Below are 19,123 nucleotides of genomic sequence, written 5' to 3'. Positions count from 1 at the left end.
CAGGGAGAAATAAAGGCATTTCTGTCTCTCCCAGTCAGGATGGTATCAGTGGAGGCCTAGTGGGGAGCCAGAACTTCCATCTCCTCCCAGTAAAAATGAAGAGTCCCTACTGCCTCAGGTGTCAGTGGATTTTAAAAGGAGAACCTGGACTTCTACCTGACCAGGCAGTAACAAGGTAACACCTTCCCCTCTCAGCACTTTATCAAAATAAGGTGGCTAAAACAGAACATTTCAGTAAGATCCAGAATCTTATAGCATAGTACATGCAATGTCAATAGCTGAACTGAAAATAACTTGTCATATCAAGAACCAAGAACATTTCAACTTTAATGAAAAAAGGCAATAAAAAGATGCCAGCATTGAGATGAGAGGTGTTAGAATTATCTGGTATAAATTATAAAGCAGCCATCCTAAAAATGCTTCAGCAGCCAATTATGAATATGCTTGAAACAAAGTAAAAAAAAATATAAAGTCTCAAAAAATAAATAGAAGATGTAAAGAAGAACCAAATAGAAATTTTAGAGCTGAAAAATACACTAACCAAAATTAAAAATTCAAAGAGTCAACTCGATAGCAAAATGGAGGAGACAGAGTAAAGAATCAATGAACTTGTAGAAAGAACAACAGGAATTACTCAGTCTGAACAACAGAGAATAGACTGAAAAAAGTTTAACGGAATCTCAGGGACAAGTGGGACTATAACAAAAGCTCTAACATTTGTGTCTTATAAGCATCCCAGAAAGGGAGGGGAAAAAAGATGGGACTGAATTACTTGAAGAACTAAAAGCTGAAAATGCCCCAAATTTGACAAAAGATATACTTCTACAGTTTTAAGAACCTTGGAAAATCCAAAACAAGATAAATCCATAGGAATCTACACCAAGACAAATCATAGTCTATGTTTGAAAACTAAAAACAATGAAAAAAAATCCTGAAAGCAGTGAGAGAAACACTTTACCTTCAGGGAGAAAATAATTTAAATGACAGCAGATTTCTTATCCAAAACCATGGAGAGCAGAAGGAAATTGCACAATATTCTTTCATTTGCTGAAAGAACTATTAATCCAAAAATCATTGTTGTTGTTCAGTTGTGTCTGACTGCAGCACACCAGACTTCCCTGTCCTTCACCACCTCCCAGAGCTGCTCAAACTCATATCCATTGAGTCAGTGATGCCATCCAACCATCTTGTCGTCTGTCATCCCCTTCTCCTGCCTTCAATCTTTCCCAGCATCAGGGTCTTTTCTAACGAGTTGGCCCTTTGCATCAGGTGGCCAAGGTATTGGAGCTTCAGCTTCAGCATCAGTCCTTCCAATGAATATTCAGGATTGATTTCCTTTAGGATGGACTGGTTTGATTTCCTTGCAGTCCTAGGCACTCTCAAGAGTCTTCTCCAACACCAAAGTTCAAAAGCATCAATTCTTCGACACTGAAGTCTTCTATATGGTCCAACTCTCACATCCATACATGCCTACTGGAAAAACCATAGCTTTGACTAGATGGACCTTTGTTGGCAAAGTAATGTCTCTGCTTTTTAATCGTTATCTAGGTTTGTCATAGCTTTTCTTCCAAGGAGCAAGTGTCATGGCTGCAGTCACCATCTGCAGTGATTTTAGAGCCCAAGAAAGTAAAGTCTGTCACTGTTTCCATTGTTTGCCCATCTATTTACCATGAAGTGATGGGACTGGATGCCATGATCTTATTTTATTTGAATTTTGAGTTTTAAGCCAGCTTTTTCACTCTTGTCTTTCACCTTCATCAAGAGGTTCTTTAGTTCCTCTTTGCTTTCTGCCATAAGAGTGGTGTCATCTGCTATCTGAGGTTATTGATATTTTTTCCTGGCAATCTTGATTCCAGCTTGTGCTTCATCCAGCCCAGCATTTCTGTAAATAGCCTTCAAGAATAAAGGAGAAATCGAGATATATGAAGAAAACTAAGAGAATTTATCACCAGCAAGACCTACCCTAAAAGAATGGCTAAAAGAAGTCCTCTAAACAGAAAGGAAATGATAAAAGAAGGCATCTTGGAACATCGACTAGGAAGAAAGAACAATGGAAAAGGGAAAACATGGATAGATATGGTAGTTTTCTTTGTCTTCTTAAGTTTTCTAAATTATGCTCAATGGTTGAAGCAAAAATTACACCACTGATGTGGTTCAAAATGCATATGGAAGAAATATTTAAAACAATTCTTTTATAAACAAACATATTGGGAAGTAAATTTTCTATAATTTGTTCAAACTGGTAAAATGTTTATACCAGTAGACTGTGATAAGTTATGTATATATAATGTAATACCTAGGACAACCACTTCAAAACCTATACACTCAAAAATGCTACAGACAAATCAAAATGAAATTCTAAAAAAGTTCAAGTAATGTGTGAAATCAGAAAAAATAAAAGATGAAAAATAGAGCAAACAGAAAAATGGCAGACTTAACCTTTAACATATCAACATTTACATTAAAGAAATTAACTAAATATTTAGAAATATGCTGTCTGCAAGAAACAACAAAAATAATAATTAGGTTGACAATTAAAAAAAAGGGAAAGATATATCATGCAAATATTAAAGGAAAGCAGGATTGACTATATTAATAACAGATAAAGTATACTTCAGAGCCAAGAAAATTGCCAGAGGTGGAGAAGGACAGCACATAATAATAAAAGGCTTGCTCTTCCAAGAGGATGTAGCAGACCTACATATGTATGCAACAAACAACAGAGCCCCAAAATATGTGCAGCAAAAATGGATATAACTGGAATGGAGAAACAGACAGATCAGTTCAGTTCAGTTGCTCAGTCATGTCCTACTCTTTGCCACCCCATGAATCGCAGCACACCAGGCCTCCCTGTCCATCACCAACTCCCGGAGTTCACTCAGACTCACGTCCATTGAGTCAGTGATGCCATCCAGCCATCTCATCCTCTGTCGTCCCCTTCTCCTCCTGCCCCCAATCCCTCCCAGCATCAGAGTCTTTTGCAATGAGTCAACTCTTTGCATGAGGTGGCCAAAGTACTGGAGTTTCAGCTTTAGCATCATTCCTTCCAAAGAAATCCCAGGGCTGATCTCCTTCAGAATGGACTGGTTGGATCTCCTTGCAGTCCAAGGGACTCTCAAGAGTCTTCTCCAACACCACAGTTCAAAAGCATCAATTCTTCGGCGCTCAGCCTTCTTCACAGTCCAACTCTCACGTCCATACATGACCACAGGAAAAACCATAGCCTTGACTAGATGAACCTTTGTTGGCAAAGTAATGTCTCTGCTTTTCAATATGCTATCTAGGTTGGTCATAACTTTTCTTCCAAGGAGTAAGGGTCTTTTAATTTCATGGCTGTAATCACCATCTGCAGTGATTTTGGAGCCCCAAAAAATAAAGTCTGACTCTGTTTCCACTGTTTCCCCATCTATTTCCCATGAAGTGATGGGACTGGATGCCATGATCTTTGTTTTCTGAATGTTGAGCTTTAAGCCAACTTTTTCACTCTCCACTTTCACTTTCATCAAGAGGCTTTTTAGTTCCTCTTCACTTTCTGCCATAAGGGTGGTGTCATCTGCATATCTGAGGTTATTGATATTTCTCCCGGCAATCTTGATTCCACCGCTCCTCTCCCAACAATTGATAGAACAACTGGACAGAAAATCAACAAGGATATAGTAACATTCAAAACATCAACAACACCGATAGGACTCGAGACATTTATAGAACACTCCAACTAGTAACAGCAGAACACACATTCTTTTCAACAACCCATGGAACATACAGCAAGATAGACCACATCCTGGGCTATAAAACAAACATCAATAAGTTTAAAAGAATTGAAGTCAAACAGTGTGTTCTCTGACCACAGTGGAATCAAACTGGAACTCGATAACAAAAAGTTAACAGGAAGGTCTCCAAATTCCTGGACACTGAACAACACACTTCTAAACAATCCATAAGTCAGAGAGGAAGTTTCAAGGGAAACAAATACACTGAAGTAAATGAAAATAAAATGCACCAAAATTTCTGGCACACAGCTAAAGTGGTGCTGAAAAGGAAATTTATAGCACTAAAACGTATATAGTAGAATGAGGAAAAAGTCTCAGATTAATAATATAAGCTCCCTCCACAAGAATCTAGAAACATAAGAGCAAATTATACCCAAAATAAGCAGAAGGAAGGAAATAATAAAGAGGAAAAGTGAATGAAACTAAAAACTGGAAAGTTCACATACTGATGATTCCATTTATGTAAAATTCTTGAAGTGGCAAAATTATAGAAATGGAGAACAGATTAGTTGTTGCCAGGGACTAAAGATGAGTAGAGCTCAGAGGATGGAGGTTGGAGGCAGAGATGGGAGGTGAGAGGCTGTAACAGGACAACAGGAAAGATCCTTGTGCTGACGGAATTATTTCTTATTTTGTCTGTATTTGATGTCACTGTCCTAGTTGTGGCATGTAGTATAGTTGTGCAAGATGGGGAAAACAGGATCTCTGCTTGCTTTTTTACAACTGCATGTCAACCTGCAATTATTTACAATAAAAAGTTTTAGAAAAGTCTGAACTAAATAATAACATCTAACGATTATTGCTGTGTGCTGTCAATGTTCAAAGCACTTTGCATGTCTTATCCTCATTTGGTCCTCACAACACCCCCCTGTATGAGGGTAGGTATTACTCTGTACTTATTTTAAGGAAACAAAGGTATAGAGAGGTTAAGTGAATTGCTGACGATAATGTAACCAGTAAGACCCCAGACTGGGATTCAGGCTGTTTGTCTGCCTCTAGAACCTGTGCACTGCTGCTGCTGCTGCTAAGTTGCTTCAGTCGTGTCCAAGTCTCTGCGACCCCATAGACGGCAGCCCACCAGGCTCCCCCATCCCTGGGATTCTCTGGGCAAGAATACTGGAGTGGGTTGCCATTTCCTTCTCCAATGCATGAAAGTGAAAAGTGAAAGTGAAGTCACTCAGTCTTGTCCGACTCTTAGCTAGATAATCTTAAAGTGCACACTAGTATTAACAAAAATGAAGAGTTCATGGTCAAAAGAATATGAAGTGGGGACTTTCCCTGGCAGTCCAGTGGTTAAGAATCCATGCTTCCACCTCAGAGGGCATGGGTTCGATCCCTGGTCAGGAAACTAAGATCCTGCATGCCATGTGGCATGTCCAAAAATAATTTAAAAAATATGAAGTAAAGGAATAGTTTTTAGTTGGGATGGAGTTGTCTGGGAAGGAAACAACCATTTATTAAACCTTTCCTTCATTCGCCAAACATTTAGTACAGAACTTCCTCGACCTATGATGGGGTTACATACTGATAAACCCATGGTAATTTGAGAATACTGTAAGTTGAAAATACATTTAGTAAACCTAGCTTACCAAATATCATAGCCTAGCCTGGCTTATCTTAAACGTGCTCAGAACACTTACATTAGACTGTTTTGGGCAAAATCATGTAACACAAAGCCTATTTTATAATAACGTATTGGATATCTCGTGTAGTTTGTTGAATATAGTACTGAAAGCAATAAACAGAGTGGCTGTCTGAGTACAGGATAGTTCTTAGTGTATCTGTTGTTTCCCCTCATGTCTGTGTGGCCAGTAGAAGCTCTGGCTCACTGCCCCTGCCCAGCATCACAAAAGAGCATCATGCTGCACCCTAGCCCAGAAAAAAAAAAATCAAAATTCAAAATACCATTTTTACCAATTGTGTAGTGATTTTACACCATTGTAAAATCAAAATTAAAACTATTTGAACCATTGTAATTTGGGAAATGTCTCTACCTGTTTTCAATAAGGATGACAGAGATAGGTTTCATGTCACAGACCAGTTCTGACTGATTGACAGTAATGTCTAGAAAATTATGTTAACACCAGATTCTGAGGCCACATCACAGCTGGGCAAGGAAGAGTTCTATGGTTCATTATAGATATTTACCATTTACAAGGTTGAAGGAAGGGATAGCATGAAGAATGAGTGATATAGGGACTTCCCTGGTAGCGCAGTGGTTAAGAATCCATCTTGCAATGCAGGGGACACAGGTTTGGACCTCTGGTCGAGGAACTAAGATTCCCACATGCCGTGGAGCAACTAAGCCCTCAGCCACAACTGAGCCTGCACGCCACAAATAGAGTCCTTGCGCCTCAACAAAAGATCCTCCATGACACAAGGAAGGTCCTGAGCGCCGCAAGGAAGACCCAAGGCAGCCCCTCCAAAAAAGAGAATGAGTGATACATATGTTTGCGTCTGTCACTGTTTTCAGATTTGAGCTAAGAGTTTTACGTGTATTCTGTCATGTAATCCATACAAAACACTCACGTTGGGTATTGTTCATTTCATAGACAAGGGAACTGAGGTTCGGAGAGTTTAAGAAACTTGTCCAAACGCACTCAGTACCACACTTTCTGAAGGAGAGAAGTGTTATTGAGCTCTTTTTACAATTTGTATTTATTTATTGACTGCACTGGGTCTTTGTTGCAGCCCGCAGGCTTTCTCTAATTGTGCAAAGCAGGGGGGGCTACTCTAGTTGCAGTGCGTGGGCTTCTCATTATGGTGGCTACTCTTGTTGCAGAGCAGAGGCTCCAGGGACCGCCAGGTCAGTGGTTGAGGCACACAGGTCCAGCTGTGGAGTTTTCCTGGAGCAGGGATCAAACCTGTGTCCCCTGCATTGGCAGGCAGATTCTCAGCACTGGACCACCAGGGAAGTCCTATTGAGCTCTCGAAAGAGATGATAAACCTGGGCTGGCAGAGAGGGAAGAGGGGTTTGGGCATAAGCACAGAAGAAATTAGTCAATCACACAAAAGACAGGAAACAGATTGGCCTGACTAGAGTCAAGGAGCACTCTGGGCAGTAATGACCGGAGATCAAGGGAGACAAAGTGCTCAACTAACTGAAAGCTTTGAAACAAAACGCTCTTAAAGCTAATAGATTTGTTCCTCCAAGTTTGTCTTCTGAGAGTTCCTAGTGCAGCGGAATATGAAGCAGTGACAAGAGAGGGTTTCAAGACTTGGCTTTTCTTTCCCCATCTTCTTCATTGGTCTGTCATTTTTCTTAACCTCCCCTCTGAAGAGGATTGGAGCTCGCCCTCTAGCCATAATTTCCCACTTTTTTTTAATTATAAAAGATGAACAAGTATATTGCAAAAATCTCTAATAATAAAAGAGTATATAAATTACAAAATATTGCCCATAACCTTTAATCAACCATTCCCCAAAGGCAACTTCTGTTAATAACTTGGCATCTATCCTTTTAAATCCTTTGCTTATATATTACATACCATTTAAAAAATACATTTACATACATATGCTGTATTTTACGTGTATTTATATTTAATCCTAAAGACATAAATTCAGTTTAATTGTTCTTCATAAACATCAAAGGCCCAAATGTTTAAGCTGGAGCCCAGGTTGTTTTAATATTTTCCTTTGCGAAAAGCTGCATTCTTCATAGGGATGTTAACATGTCATGGGGAGGGCTATCAAAGGTTCCACTGGGGCTTCCCTGGTGGCTCAGTGATGAAGAATCTGCCTGCCATTGCAGGAGACATAGGTTCAATCCCTGACCCAGACAGATCCCACATGCTGCAGAGCAGCTGAGCCCGTGCACCACAACTGTTGGGTCTGTGCTCTAGAGCCCGGGAGCTGCAACTGCTGAGGCCCAGGCACTCTAGAGCCTGTAATTGGCAGCAAGAGAAGCCGTCTCAGTGAGAAGCCCTCGCACTGCAGCTAGAGAAAAGCCCACGCAGCAGCTAAGACCCAGCACACGCAAAAATAAATAAATAAACAAAAAGTATTTTTAAAGAAGATTTTAGTGAAAAGGACTTTAAAAAAGCCAAGTCTTCTTCTGATCACTTTGTCACTGATTACCGCACATCCACAAGATCAGTAGATTCTAGGGTAAGAACATTGGCTTACATACTCATGAAGAAAGAAAGGAGTGTGGTCTTACGTTTGTAAGGGAGCCTCTGAATCAATACCAAGGATCTGCTTTTAGCTCATCAATTTCAGTTGATTAGGGAAAGAGAAATGAGTTATCAAAGGGGATTTCCCTGATGGCCCTCTGGTAAATAATCCGCCTGCCGATGCAAGGGACACAAATTTGATCCCCGATCCAAGAAGATTCCACATGCCATGGGGCAGCTAAACCTGGGTACCAACAACTACTGAGCCTGACTACTGTGGGCCTGTGTGCCACAGCTGCCGAAGCCTGTACACACAGAGCCCGTGCTCCACACCGAGAGAAGCCACTGCAGTGAGAAGCCCACGCACTGCAACTAGAGTAACCTCCACTCGCCACACCTAGAGAAAGCCTGTGCACAGCAGCAAAGACCCAGCACAGCTCTCCCCACCCCCAGTTTTTTAAGTTAAAAGAAAATTATTAAAGGGGCCTAAGCTAACTTTTTTTTGTTGGAACCTTTGGAGATGGCCTAATGGGTTGCCATTGCTGGTTTGATGACATTCCTCCTCACTCTGGTTTTCTTTTCCATCTGAACCCCCCCACAGCTGTCTATGGGCATGTTAGGTTTTGGCTTCATTGTCGCTTACATTCCGGAGGCTGCAATCAGTGCTTACCTGGCTGCCACAGCCCTGCACGTTATGCTGTCCCAGTTGACCTGCATCTTCGGAATTATGATCAGTTACAATTCTGGTCCCATCGCCTTCTTCTACGTGAGTAATTTCTACCCTCACCCAGAGTAACAGATGCTCCTCCCCTTGCCTCCAAAAAGAAGTAGGCCCGAGTGGAGAGACTCTTGCATAGGCGGCTGGGTCAAGAGAGTCCTAGAAGTAATTTCACCTCTTCTAGATTTACAGTCTTGATTAATTGCAGGTGCCAGTTGTACCATGTTCTCAGTTCCATTAATCATTTCACCCCCAGCCTTTTAAACTAACACGATTTATGTTAAAATTTGGTCTTTTAGATAACTGTATCTATCATAATTCTTCCCATCATGTAACTCATAACAGACATGTATCCTAAAACATCTTAAGAATATAAAATGCAAAGTTGTCCCTGAATGCAACAATGGCCCAGAAGTCAAGTGAAACACACATGGTCTGGGCAAATTGATAAAGAGTAGGCTAATAACAGAACTCCTGGGTCCTTTCCATTACACTGAAACACCGAAAGTGTATTCTCTTCTTGTTGGACATTATTGTCTTCTAATGTATCTTTTCCAACTTAAAAAATTATATATCCACCTACTTGCTCTCCCTGTTCTAGTCATGCTCATAAAGATCTCTATGCACAGCAACCTTGCCCAGGGACTTCTGTTTGAACTGATTTAGAAAGTGTCATTTTCTAGATTAAGGCAATTATTACATCCTTTCCTAAGCCTCTGTAATTTTGTTTTCTTTCAGAACATAATTAACTACTGTTTAGGTCTCCCTAAAGCTAATTCCACCAGCATCTTACTATTTCTAACCGCTATGGTTGCTCTGAGAATCAACAAATGTATCAGAATTTCCTTCAATCAGTACCCCATTGAATTTCCCATGGAAGTGTTTCTGGTAGGTGTCTTTTTGCTTTTGTTTTGTTAAGTTAATTTCTATTGGAGTATAGTTGCTTTACAGTGTTCTGTTAGTTTCTGCTGTACAGCAAAGTGAATCAGTTATACATATGCATATTAATATATTCCCTCTTTTTAAGATTTCCTTCCCATTTAGGTCACCACGGGGCACTGAGTAGAATTCCCTGTGCAATACAGTAGGTTCTTATTACTGGTCTGTTGTATCCATGGTAGTGTATATAAGTCAATCCCAATACCCAAATTCATCCCACCCTTCCCCCTCTTGGTATCCCTATGTTTGTTCTCTACACGTGTGTCTCTATTTCTGCTTTGCAAATAAGTTCATCTGTACCATTTTTCTAGATTCCAATATAAGCGATATTATATGATATTTGGTTTTCTCTTTCTGATTTACTTTACTCTGTGTGACAATCTCTAGATCCATCCATGTCTTTGCAGATGGCACTATTTTGTTCCTTTTTATGGCTGGGTAATATTCCATTGTATATATTGTTCTTCAGTCACTCAGTCATGTCCAGTCTTTGCGACCCCATGGACTGCAGCACACCAGGCTTCCCTGTCCTTCACCATCTCCCAAAGCTTGCTCAAACTCATGTCCATTAAATCAGTGATGCCATCCAACCATCTCGTCCTCTGTCATTCCCTTCTCCTCCTGCCTTCAATCTTTCCCAGCATGAGGGTCTTTTCCAATGACTCAACTCTTCGAATCAGGTAGGCAAAGCATTGGAACTTCAGCTTCAGCATTGGTACTTCCAATGAATTTTCAGAATTGATTTCCTTTAGAATTGACTGGTTTGATCTCTTTGCAGTCCAAGGGACTCTTAAGAGTCTTCTCCAACACCACAGTTCAAAAGCATCAGTTCTTTGGTGCTCAGCCTTCTATACGGTCCAACTCTCACATCCATACATGCCTACTGGAAAAGCCATAGCTTTGACTATACAGACCTTTGTTGGCAAAGTGATGTCTCTGATTTTTAATATGCTGTCTAGGTTGGTCATAACTTTTCTTCCAAGGAGCAAGTGTCTTTTAATTTCATGGCTGCAGTCACCATCTGCAGTGATTTTGGAACCCAAGAAAATAGAATCTGTCACTGTTTCCATTGTTTCCCCATCTATTTGCCATGAAGTGATGGGACTGGATGCCATGATCTTAGTTTTTGAATGTTGAGTTGTAAGCCAGCTTTTTCACTCTCCTTTTCCACCTTTATCAAGAGGCTCTTTAGCTCCTCTTCACTTTCTGCCATAAGGGTGGTATCATCTGCATATCTGAGATTATTGATATTTCTCCTGGAAATCTTGATTCCAGGTTGTGCTTCATCCAGCCCAGCATTTCTCATGGTGTACTCTGCATATAAAGTTAAATAAGCAGGATGACAGTATACAGCCTTGATGTACTCCTTCCCAATTTTGAACCAGTCTGTTGTTCCACGTCTGGTTCTAACTGCTGCTTCTTGACCTGCATACAGGTTTCTCAGGAGGCAGGTAGGGTCGTTTGGTATTCCCATCTCTTAAAGAGTTTTCCACAGTTTGTTGTGATCCACATAGTCCAAAGCTTTAGTGTAGTCAATGAGCAGAAGTAGATGTTTTTCTAGAATCCTCTTGCTTTTTTTATGATCCAGCAGATGTTGGCAATTTGATCTCTGGTTCCTCTGCCTTTTCTAAATCCAGCTTGAACATCTGGAAGTTCTCGGTTCATGTACTGTTGAAGCCTGGCTTGGAGAATTTTGAGCATTACTTTGCTAGCGTGTGAAATGAGCGCAATTGTGGGGTAGTTTGAGCATTCTTTGGCATTGCCTTTCTTTGGGATTGGAATGAAAACTGACCTTTTCCAGTCCTGTGGCCACTGCTGACTGAGTTTTCCAAATTTGCTGGCATACTGAGTGCAGCACTGTCACAGCCTCGTCGTTTAGGATTTGAAATAGCTCAGCTGGAATTCCATCACCTCCACTAGCTTTGTTTGTAGTGATGCTTCCTAAGGCCCACTTGACTTCGCACTCCAGGATGTCTGACTCTGGGTGAGTGATCACACCATTGTGGTTATATGGTTCATTAAGATCTCTTTTGTATAGTTCTTCTGTGTATTCTTGCCTCCTCTTCATATCTTCTGCTTCTTTTAGGTCCATACCATTTCTGTCCTTTTTTGTGCCCATCTTTGCGTGAAATGCCCCCTTTGTATCTCCCATTTTCTTGAAGAGATCTCTAATCTTTCCCATTCTATTGTTTTCCACTATTTCTTTGCATTGATCACTGAGGGAGGCTTTCTTATCTCTCCTTGCAGAATATTCTTTGAAACTTTGCTTTCAGATGAGTATACCTTACATGTATCACATTTTCTTTCTCTGTTCCTTTGTTGATGGACATTTAGGTTACTTCCGTGTCCTGGCTATTGTAAATAGTGCTGCAGTGAACATTGGAATGCAAGTGTCTTTTTGAATTATAGTTTTCTCTGGGTATTTGCCCAGAAATGGGGTTTCTGGGTCATATGCTACCCAGTAGAATGGTAGTTCTAGTTTTTTGAGGAACCTCCGTACTGTTTTCAATAGTGGTTGTACCAGATTACATTCCCATCAGCAGTGTAGGAGGGTTCCCTTTCTCCACATTCTCTCCAGCATGTACTGTTTGTAGATTTTTTGATGATGTCCATTCTGACCAGATGAGGTGATACTTCTTTATAGTATTGACTTGCATTTCTCTAATAATCAGTCGTGTTCAGCATCCTTTCATGTGCCTTTTGACCATCTGTGTGTCTTTGGAGAAGTGTCCATTTAGGTTTTCCTCCCATTTTTTCATTGGGTTATTTGTTTTTTCGATACTGAGCTGCATTAGTTGTTAGTTTATTTTGGAGATTAATCTCTTGTCAGTTACTTCTTTTGCAAATATTTTCTCCCATGCTGAGGGTTGTCTTTTTGTTTTGTTTGTGGTTTCCTTTGTTGTGCAAAAGCTTTTCAGTTTAAGTCTCATTTATTTTTGTTTTTATTTTCATTACTCTAGGATGTAAGTCAAAAAAGATCTTGCTGCAATTTGTGCCAAAAAGTGTTCTGCCTATGCTTTTTCTCTAAGAGTTTTATAGTGTCCAGCCTTATGCTATAGTGTACAGCCTTATAGTTTTTTAATTCATTTTGAGTTTATTTTTGTGTATGGTATTATAGAGTGTTCTAATTTCATTCTTTTACATGTGCTGTCCAGTTTTCCCAGCACCACTTATTAAAGAGGCTGGCTCTTGGGGGAGAATGAATACATGTATAAGTATGGCTGAATCCCGTTACTGTTCACCTGAAACTATAAAATAACAAGTTTGTATATTCTTGCTTCCTTTGTCATAGATTAGGTGACCATAGGTACTTGGGTTTACCTCTGGGCTTTCTATCCTGTTCCATGTATCTGTATTTCTGTCTTTATGCCAGTACCACACTGTCGTGATTACTGTAGCTTTGTAGTACAGTCTGAAGTCAGGGAGTCTGATTCCTCCACCTCCATTTTTCTTTCTCAAAATTGCTGTGACTGGTTGTAGTCTTTTATGTTTCCACACAAATTAATAGGGATTGCATTGAATCTGTAGGTTGCTTCAGTTGTCTAGTCATTTTCACAATATTGATTCTTCCAGTCCAAGAACAGGGTATGTCTCTCAATCTGTTTGTGTTGTCTTTGATTTCTTTCATCAGTACCCTATAGTTTTCTGAATACAAGTCTTTTTGTCTCCTTAGGTAGATTTATTCCTAGGTATTTTATTCTTTTGTTGCAGTGATAAGTAGGATTGTTTTCTTAATTTCTTTTTCCAATCTTTTTTTGTTAGTGTATAAGAATATAGCAGATTTCTGTGTATTGATTTTGTGTCCTACAACTTTAACAAATGCATTGATAAGCTCTGGTAGTTCTCTGGAGGCCTCTTTAGGATTTTATATGTATAGTATTATGTCATCTGCAAAACAATGACAGGTTTACCTTTTTTCCAATCTGGATTCCTTTTATTTCTTTTTCTTCTCTGATTGCCATGACTAGGACTTCCAAAACTATGTTGAGTTATTATTACTTAGTGATAGTGATGAGAGTGGACATCCTTTTCTTGTTCCTAATCATAGAGGAAATGTTTTCAGTTTTTCACCAGAGAGAACAATATTTCCTGTGGGTTGTCATATATGGTTTTTATTATATTGAAGTAGGTTCCCTCTATATCCACTTTCTGGACAGTTTTTTTTTATCATAAATGGGTGTTGAATTTTGTCAAAAGCTTTTTCTACATCTATTGAGTTGATCATATGGTTTTTATTCTTCAATCTGTTAATATGGTGTGTCACATTGATTGATTTGCATATATTGAAGAATCCTTGCATCCCTGGGATAAATCCCACTTGATCATGGTGTATGGTCATTTTAATATTTTGTGGGATTCTGTTTGCTAGTATTTTGTTGAGGATTTTTGCATCTGTGTTCATGAGTGATTGTTGTTGTTGTGGTTCAGTCGCTCAGTTGTGTCCAACTCTTTGCGACCCCCATGGACTACAGCACACCAGGCTTCCCTGTCCTTCACCATCTCCCAGAGCTTGCTCAAACTCATGTCCATTAAATCAGTGATGCCATCCAACCATCTCATCCTCTGCCATTCCCTTCTCCTCCTGCCTTCAATCTTTCCCAGCATCAAGGTCTTTTCTAATGATTCAACTCTTCCTTCGAATCAGGTGGCCAAAGTATTGGAACTTCAGCTTCAGCATCAGTCCTTCCAATGACTATTCACGATTGATTTCCTTTAGGACTGACTGGTTAGATCTCCTTGCAGTCCCAGGGACTCTCAAGAGTCTTCTCCAACACCACAGTTCAAAAGCATCAATTCCTTGGTGCTCAGCCTTCTATATGGTCCAACTCTCACATCCATACATGACTACTGGAAAACGCATAGCTTTGACTAGACTGACCTTTGTTGGCAAAATAATGTCTCTGCTTTTCAATATGCTTTCTAGGTTGGTCATAGCTTTCCTTCCAAGGAGTAAGTGTCTTTTAATTTCATGGCTGCAGTCACCATCTGCAGTGAGTTTGGAGCCCAAGAAAATAGAATCTGTCACTGTTTCCATTGTTTCTCCATCTATTTGCCATGAAATGATGGGACCAGATGCCCTGATCTTAGTTTTCTGAATGTTGAATTTTAAGCCAACTTTTTCACTCTCCTCTTTCACTTTCATCAAGAGGGTCTTTAGTTCTTCGCTTTCTGCCATAAAGGTGGTGTCATCTGCATATCTGAGGTTATTGATATTTCTCCCGGCAATTTTGATTCCAGCTTGTGCTTCATCCAGCCCAGTGTTTCTCATGGTGTACTCTGCATATAAAGTTAAATAAGCAGGGTGACAATATACAGCCTTGACGTACTCCTTTCCCAATTTTGAACCAGTCTGTTGTTCCATATCTGGTTCTAAGTGTTGCTTCTTTACCTGCATACAGGTAAGGGAGGCAGGTAAGGTCATCTGGTATTCCCATTTCTTGAAGACTTTTCCACAGTTTGTTGTGATCCACACAATCAAAGGCTTTAGTGTAGTCAATGAAGCAGAAGTAGATGTTTTTCTGAAATTCTCTTGCTTTTTCCACAATCGTCAGTAATATTGCCCTGTAATTTTTTTGTGTGTGAGATATCTGTGTTTGGTTTTTATATCAGAGTGATGGTGGCCTCGTAGAATGAGCTTGGCAATGTTCCTCCCTCTGCAATTTTTTGAAAGGATAAGTGTTAACTCTTCTCTAAATGCTTGCTAGAATTATGAAGCTGTATGGTCCTGAACTTTTGTTTGTTGAAAGATTTTTTTCTTGGCTGCACTGGGTCTTCATTGCTTTTGTGTGGGCTTTCTCTGGTTGCAGTGAGCAGGGACAGCCTTTCTTTGCAGTGTGTGGGGCTTTTCATTGTGGTGACTTCTCTTGTTGCAGAGCACGGGCTCTAGGCCCACAGCCTCCAGTGGTTGCAGCACCCGGGCCCACTAGCTGTGGCACCTGGGAGCAGTCATTGCGGTGCATGGGCTTCACTGTCCCACGCGTGTGGAACCTTACCGGAACAGGGATCAAGCCCGTGTCCCCTGCGTTGCCAGGTGGATTTTTACCCATTGCACCACCAGGGAAGCTCTGCTTGAAGATTTTTAATCAGTTTCAATTTCGTCACTTGTGATTGGTCTGTTCACATTTTCTGTTTCTTCCTGGTTCAGTCTTTGAAGTTTGTTCTTTTCTAAGAATTTGTCCATTTCCTCTAGATTGTCCATTTTATTGGCATATAGTTGCTTGTAGTAGTCTCTTATGATCCTTTGTATTTCTGTGGTGTCAGTTGTAACTTCTCTTTTTCATTTCTAATTGTATTGATTTGAGCCATTTCCATTTTTTGTCTTGATAAGTCTGGCTAAAGGTTTTGTTTAACTCTTCAAGAACTAACTTAGTTTCATTGATGTTTTCTTCATCTCTATTTCACTTATTTCTGCTCTAATCTTTATGACTTCTTCCTTTCTATCAACTTTGGGATTTGTTTGTTCTTCTTTCTCTAGTTGCTTTAGGTGTCAGATTTTGTTGCATCCCTTAGGTTTTGAATCATTGTGTTTCCATTGTCATTTGTGTCTAGGGGTGTTTTTATTTCCTCTTTGCTTTCTTCAGCGATTAATTGGCTATTTAGTAGCATATTGTGTAGCCTCCATGTGTTCCTGTTCTTTTACAGTTTTTTTCCCCTGTGATTGATTTCTAATCTCATAGTGTTGTGATGAGAAGATGCTTGATATGATTTCAGTTTTCTTAAATTACCAAGCCTTGATTTGTGACCCAAAATGCGGTCTATCCTGGAGAATGTTCAGTGTGTACTTGAGAAGAACATGTATACTGCTGCTTTCAGATGGAATGTCCTGTAAATATCAATTAAATCTATCTGATCTAAGGCTATGGTTTTTCCAGTAGTCATGTATGGATGTGAGAGTTGGACTGTGAAGAAGGCTGAGCACCAAAGAATTTATGCTTTTAAACTGTGGTGTTGGAGAAGACTCTTGAGAGTCCCCTGGACTGCAAGGAGATCCAACCAGTCCATTCTGAAGATCAGCCCTGGGATTTCTTTGGAAGGAATGATGCTAAAGCTGAAACTCCAGCACTTTGGCCACCTCATGTGAAGAGTTGACTCATTGGAAAAGACTCTGATGCTGGGAGGGATTGGGGGCAGGAGGAGAAGGGGACGACAGAGGATGAGATGGCTGGATGGCATCACTGACTCGATGGACGTGAGTCTGAGTGAACTCCGGGAGTTGGTGATGGACAGGGATGCCTGGCGTGCTGCGATTCATGGGGTCGAAAAGAGTCGGACACGACTGAGGGACTGAACTGAACTGAACTGAATGTGTCATTTAAGGGTTGTATTTCCTTATTAATTTTCTGTCTAGATGATCTGTCCATTGGTGTAAGTGGGTTTTTTTTTGGTAGGTGTTTTATACTCCTAACTCATGGCTCAGGTCATTTAAAATAAAACAAAAAGCAAGCAACCTAGGAAGGAAAATATTCATAGGAGAATTATAAAAATAATATTTTTAAAACATATGCTGATTCGTAACAAAGCTGAATATATACATTTAATTTTACACACTAGCTTATATTTTTTAAACATGCTTTTTTTTTTAAAGATTTTTATCTGTTACATCTTTTTCATACTATTTGAAAAATAGGGTTTTTATTCCCTCTTGTGATAGTAATACAGGCTCATTCTATCCATTTTTTGGGGGGCCCTGCTACACAGCTTGTGGGATCTTAGTTCCCATGCGGCTGCTGCTGCTGCTGCTAGGTCGCTTCAGTTGTGTCCAACTCTGTGCGACCCCATAGACCGCAGCCCACCAGGCTCCCCTCTCTCTGGGATTCTCCAGGCAAGGACACTGGAGTGGGTTGCCATTTCCTTCTCCAATGCATGAAAGTGAAAAGTGAAAATGGAGTCGCTCAGTCGTGTCTGACTCTTCTAGACCGCAAGGACTGCAGCCTGCCAGGCTCCTCCGCCCATGGGATTTTCCAGGCAAGAGTGCTGGAGTGCCCCTACCAGGGGTCAAACGTGGGCCCCTAGGAGTGGAAGCATAGAGTCCTAACCACTGGATGGACTATCAGGGAATCCTAGCAGTTTTTTTCTTAAATAAAGAAGAAAAAAATGGAGGAAAAGAAATGCCTATAGCTGCACTATCCAAAGTCACCTACAATTGATATTTCTGTACTTTCAGTTATTCACATCTTCTTCTTTCAAACAAATATGTAACAGACCTATGCTCAGGTGAGTTTCTGTGTTCTTCTAGGTAGAGGTTTCACTTCTATTTTAATATAGCAGCAACCACACTCTTATTCAGCCTCCTTTCACTCTCATTCTGCTACAGTAAAGAAATTGAGGGAGATGAGATGTTCAGTGAATCCGTGTCACCAAGCGGCAGAGCTGGATTCAGGGAGGAAGCGTTCCTCGTGGAGGTGTGTGCTTATGCATATGTACTAGGTTTTTTGGACATCTTTTGTTTTTTTAGCTCAGGTTGGTTGTGTTAGTCACTCAGTCATGTCCAATTCTTTTGCAGCCCCATGGACTGTAGCCCGCCAGGCTTCTCTGTCCATGCGATTTCTCATACAAGAACACTGGAGTGGGTTGCTATTCCCTTCTCTAGGGGATCTTCCCGACACAGGCATCAAACCCAGGTCTCCCGCATTGCAGGCAGATTCTTTACTGCCTGAGCCACCAGGGGAGCCCAAAATGTGCACTATGAGCTAGCCAGGAGTCAAACCTGGAATCTTCTGATCCGTCCGTAGTCAGACGCATTATCCGTTGCACCACTGGATAAATATGGCTCTTTTTTCTTTTTGAGAATATTTTTTTAAATGTTGTCTAAATGATAACATTTCTTATTTCTTTTAAGAAATCTCGGGGATTTCCCTGGCAGTCTGCTGATTAGGACTCCTTGCTCTCACTATGGATGATGGGGGTTCAATCCCTGGTCCAGGGAACTAAGATCCCACAAGCCATGTGGCGTGGCTGAAAAAAGAAAAATTTTCTTTTTAAAATTTATCTTGTGCAGTTATATTTAACATTTTCACAATAGTAAAGCCATTTTCATAAATAAAACTCAGGTTTGTAAAGTCAGCATTTCTTAACAAGGATCGCCGAATCTTTGGGCATCCATGAGAATTATTTTCCCTTTAAGAAGTGTTCTGTGACAGAGATATTTAGAATTCTCCATGTGCTCCCCTATATTTTCCAGCTGCCCTCGTAGTTAGGCAGGACCATGTGACTTTGGGGCCAAAGCATATGAAAACAGGCACAAATCCCCAGTGTTCTTTCTTCCCCTGCTGTAGTAATTGTAGGGGCTATACATTGAGATGATAGAGTCTCCAGGTGGAATTAGCCTGGATCTCCAAGGCACTGTTTGCAAAGAAGCTGCCCTGAAGAGACACTGACCCACAATGGACTTCTCGTGGGCAAAAAAATAACTTTCATGTGTTAGGGCACTAAGATCCCGTGGTCTGTATATTGCCACAGTATAACCTATTCTATGCTAACTAATCCAGATCCACACTCTCCATGATTGAAAGAGTATGGGAATTGCTTTGGAAACTGACACAAGCTCTGTCTCATAACTGTTGTCTACTTCTTGTAGGTGTACA

General features: G+C 40.4%; 1 protein-coding gene across 2 annotated transcripts in view; it reads left to right on the top strand.

The window, feature by feature from the left end:
• SLC26A8 (solute carrier family 26 member 8) overlaps nt 1-19,123 on the top strand; it is a 90,832-nt gene that overhangs the window by 31,016 nt on the left and 40,693 nt on the right. For both annotated transcript variants that reach the window (XM_027525294.1, XM_027525295.1), the window contains 2 exons: nt 8,484-8,648; nt 9,339-9,488. In XM_027525294.1, coding sequence (XP_027381095.1) covers nt 8,484-8,648; nt 9,339-9,488 — 315 coding nt within the window. The remainder of the gene's footprint in view (nt 1-8,483; nt 8,649-9,338; nt 9,489-19,123) is intronic.

Source organism: Bos indicus x Bos taurus, chromosome 23 (genome assembly GCF_003369695.1).
Source record: "Bos indicus x Bos taurus breed Angus x Brahman F1 hybrid chromosome 23, Bos_hybrid_MaternalHap_v2.0, whole genome shotgun sequence".
NCBI lineage: Eukaryota > Metazoa > Chordata > Mammalia > Artiodactyla > Bovidae > Bos > Bos indicus x Bos taurus.
This window is presented reverse-complemented; position numbering and strand designations above follow the sequence as displayed.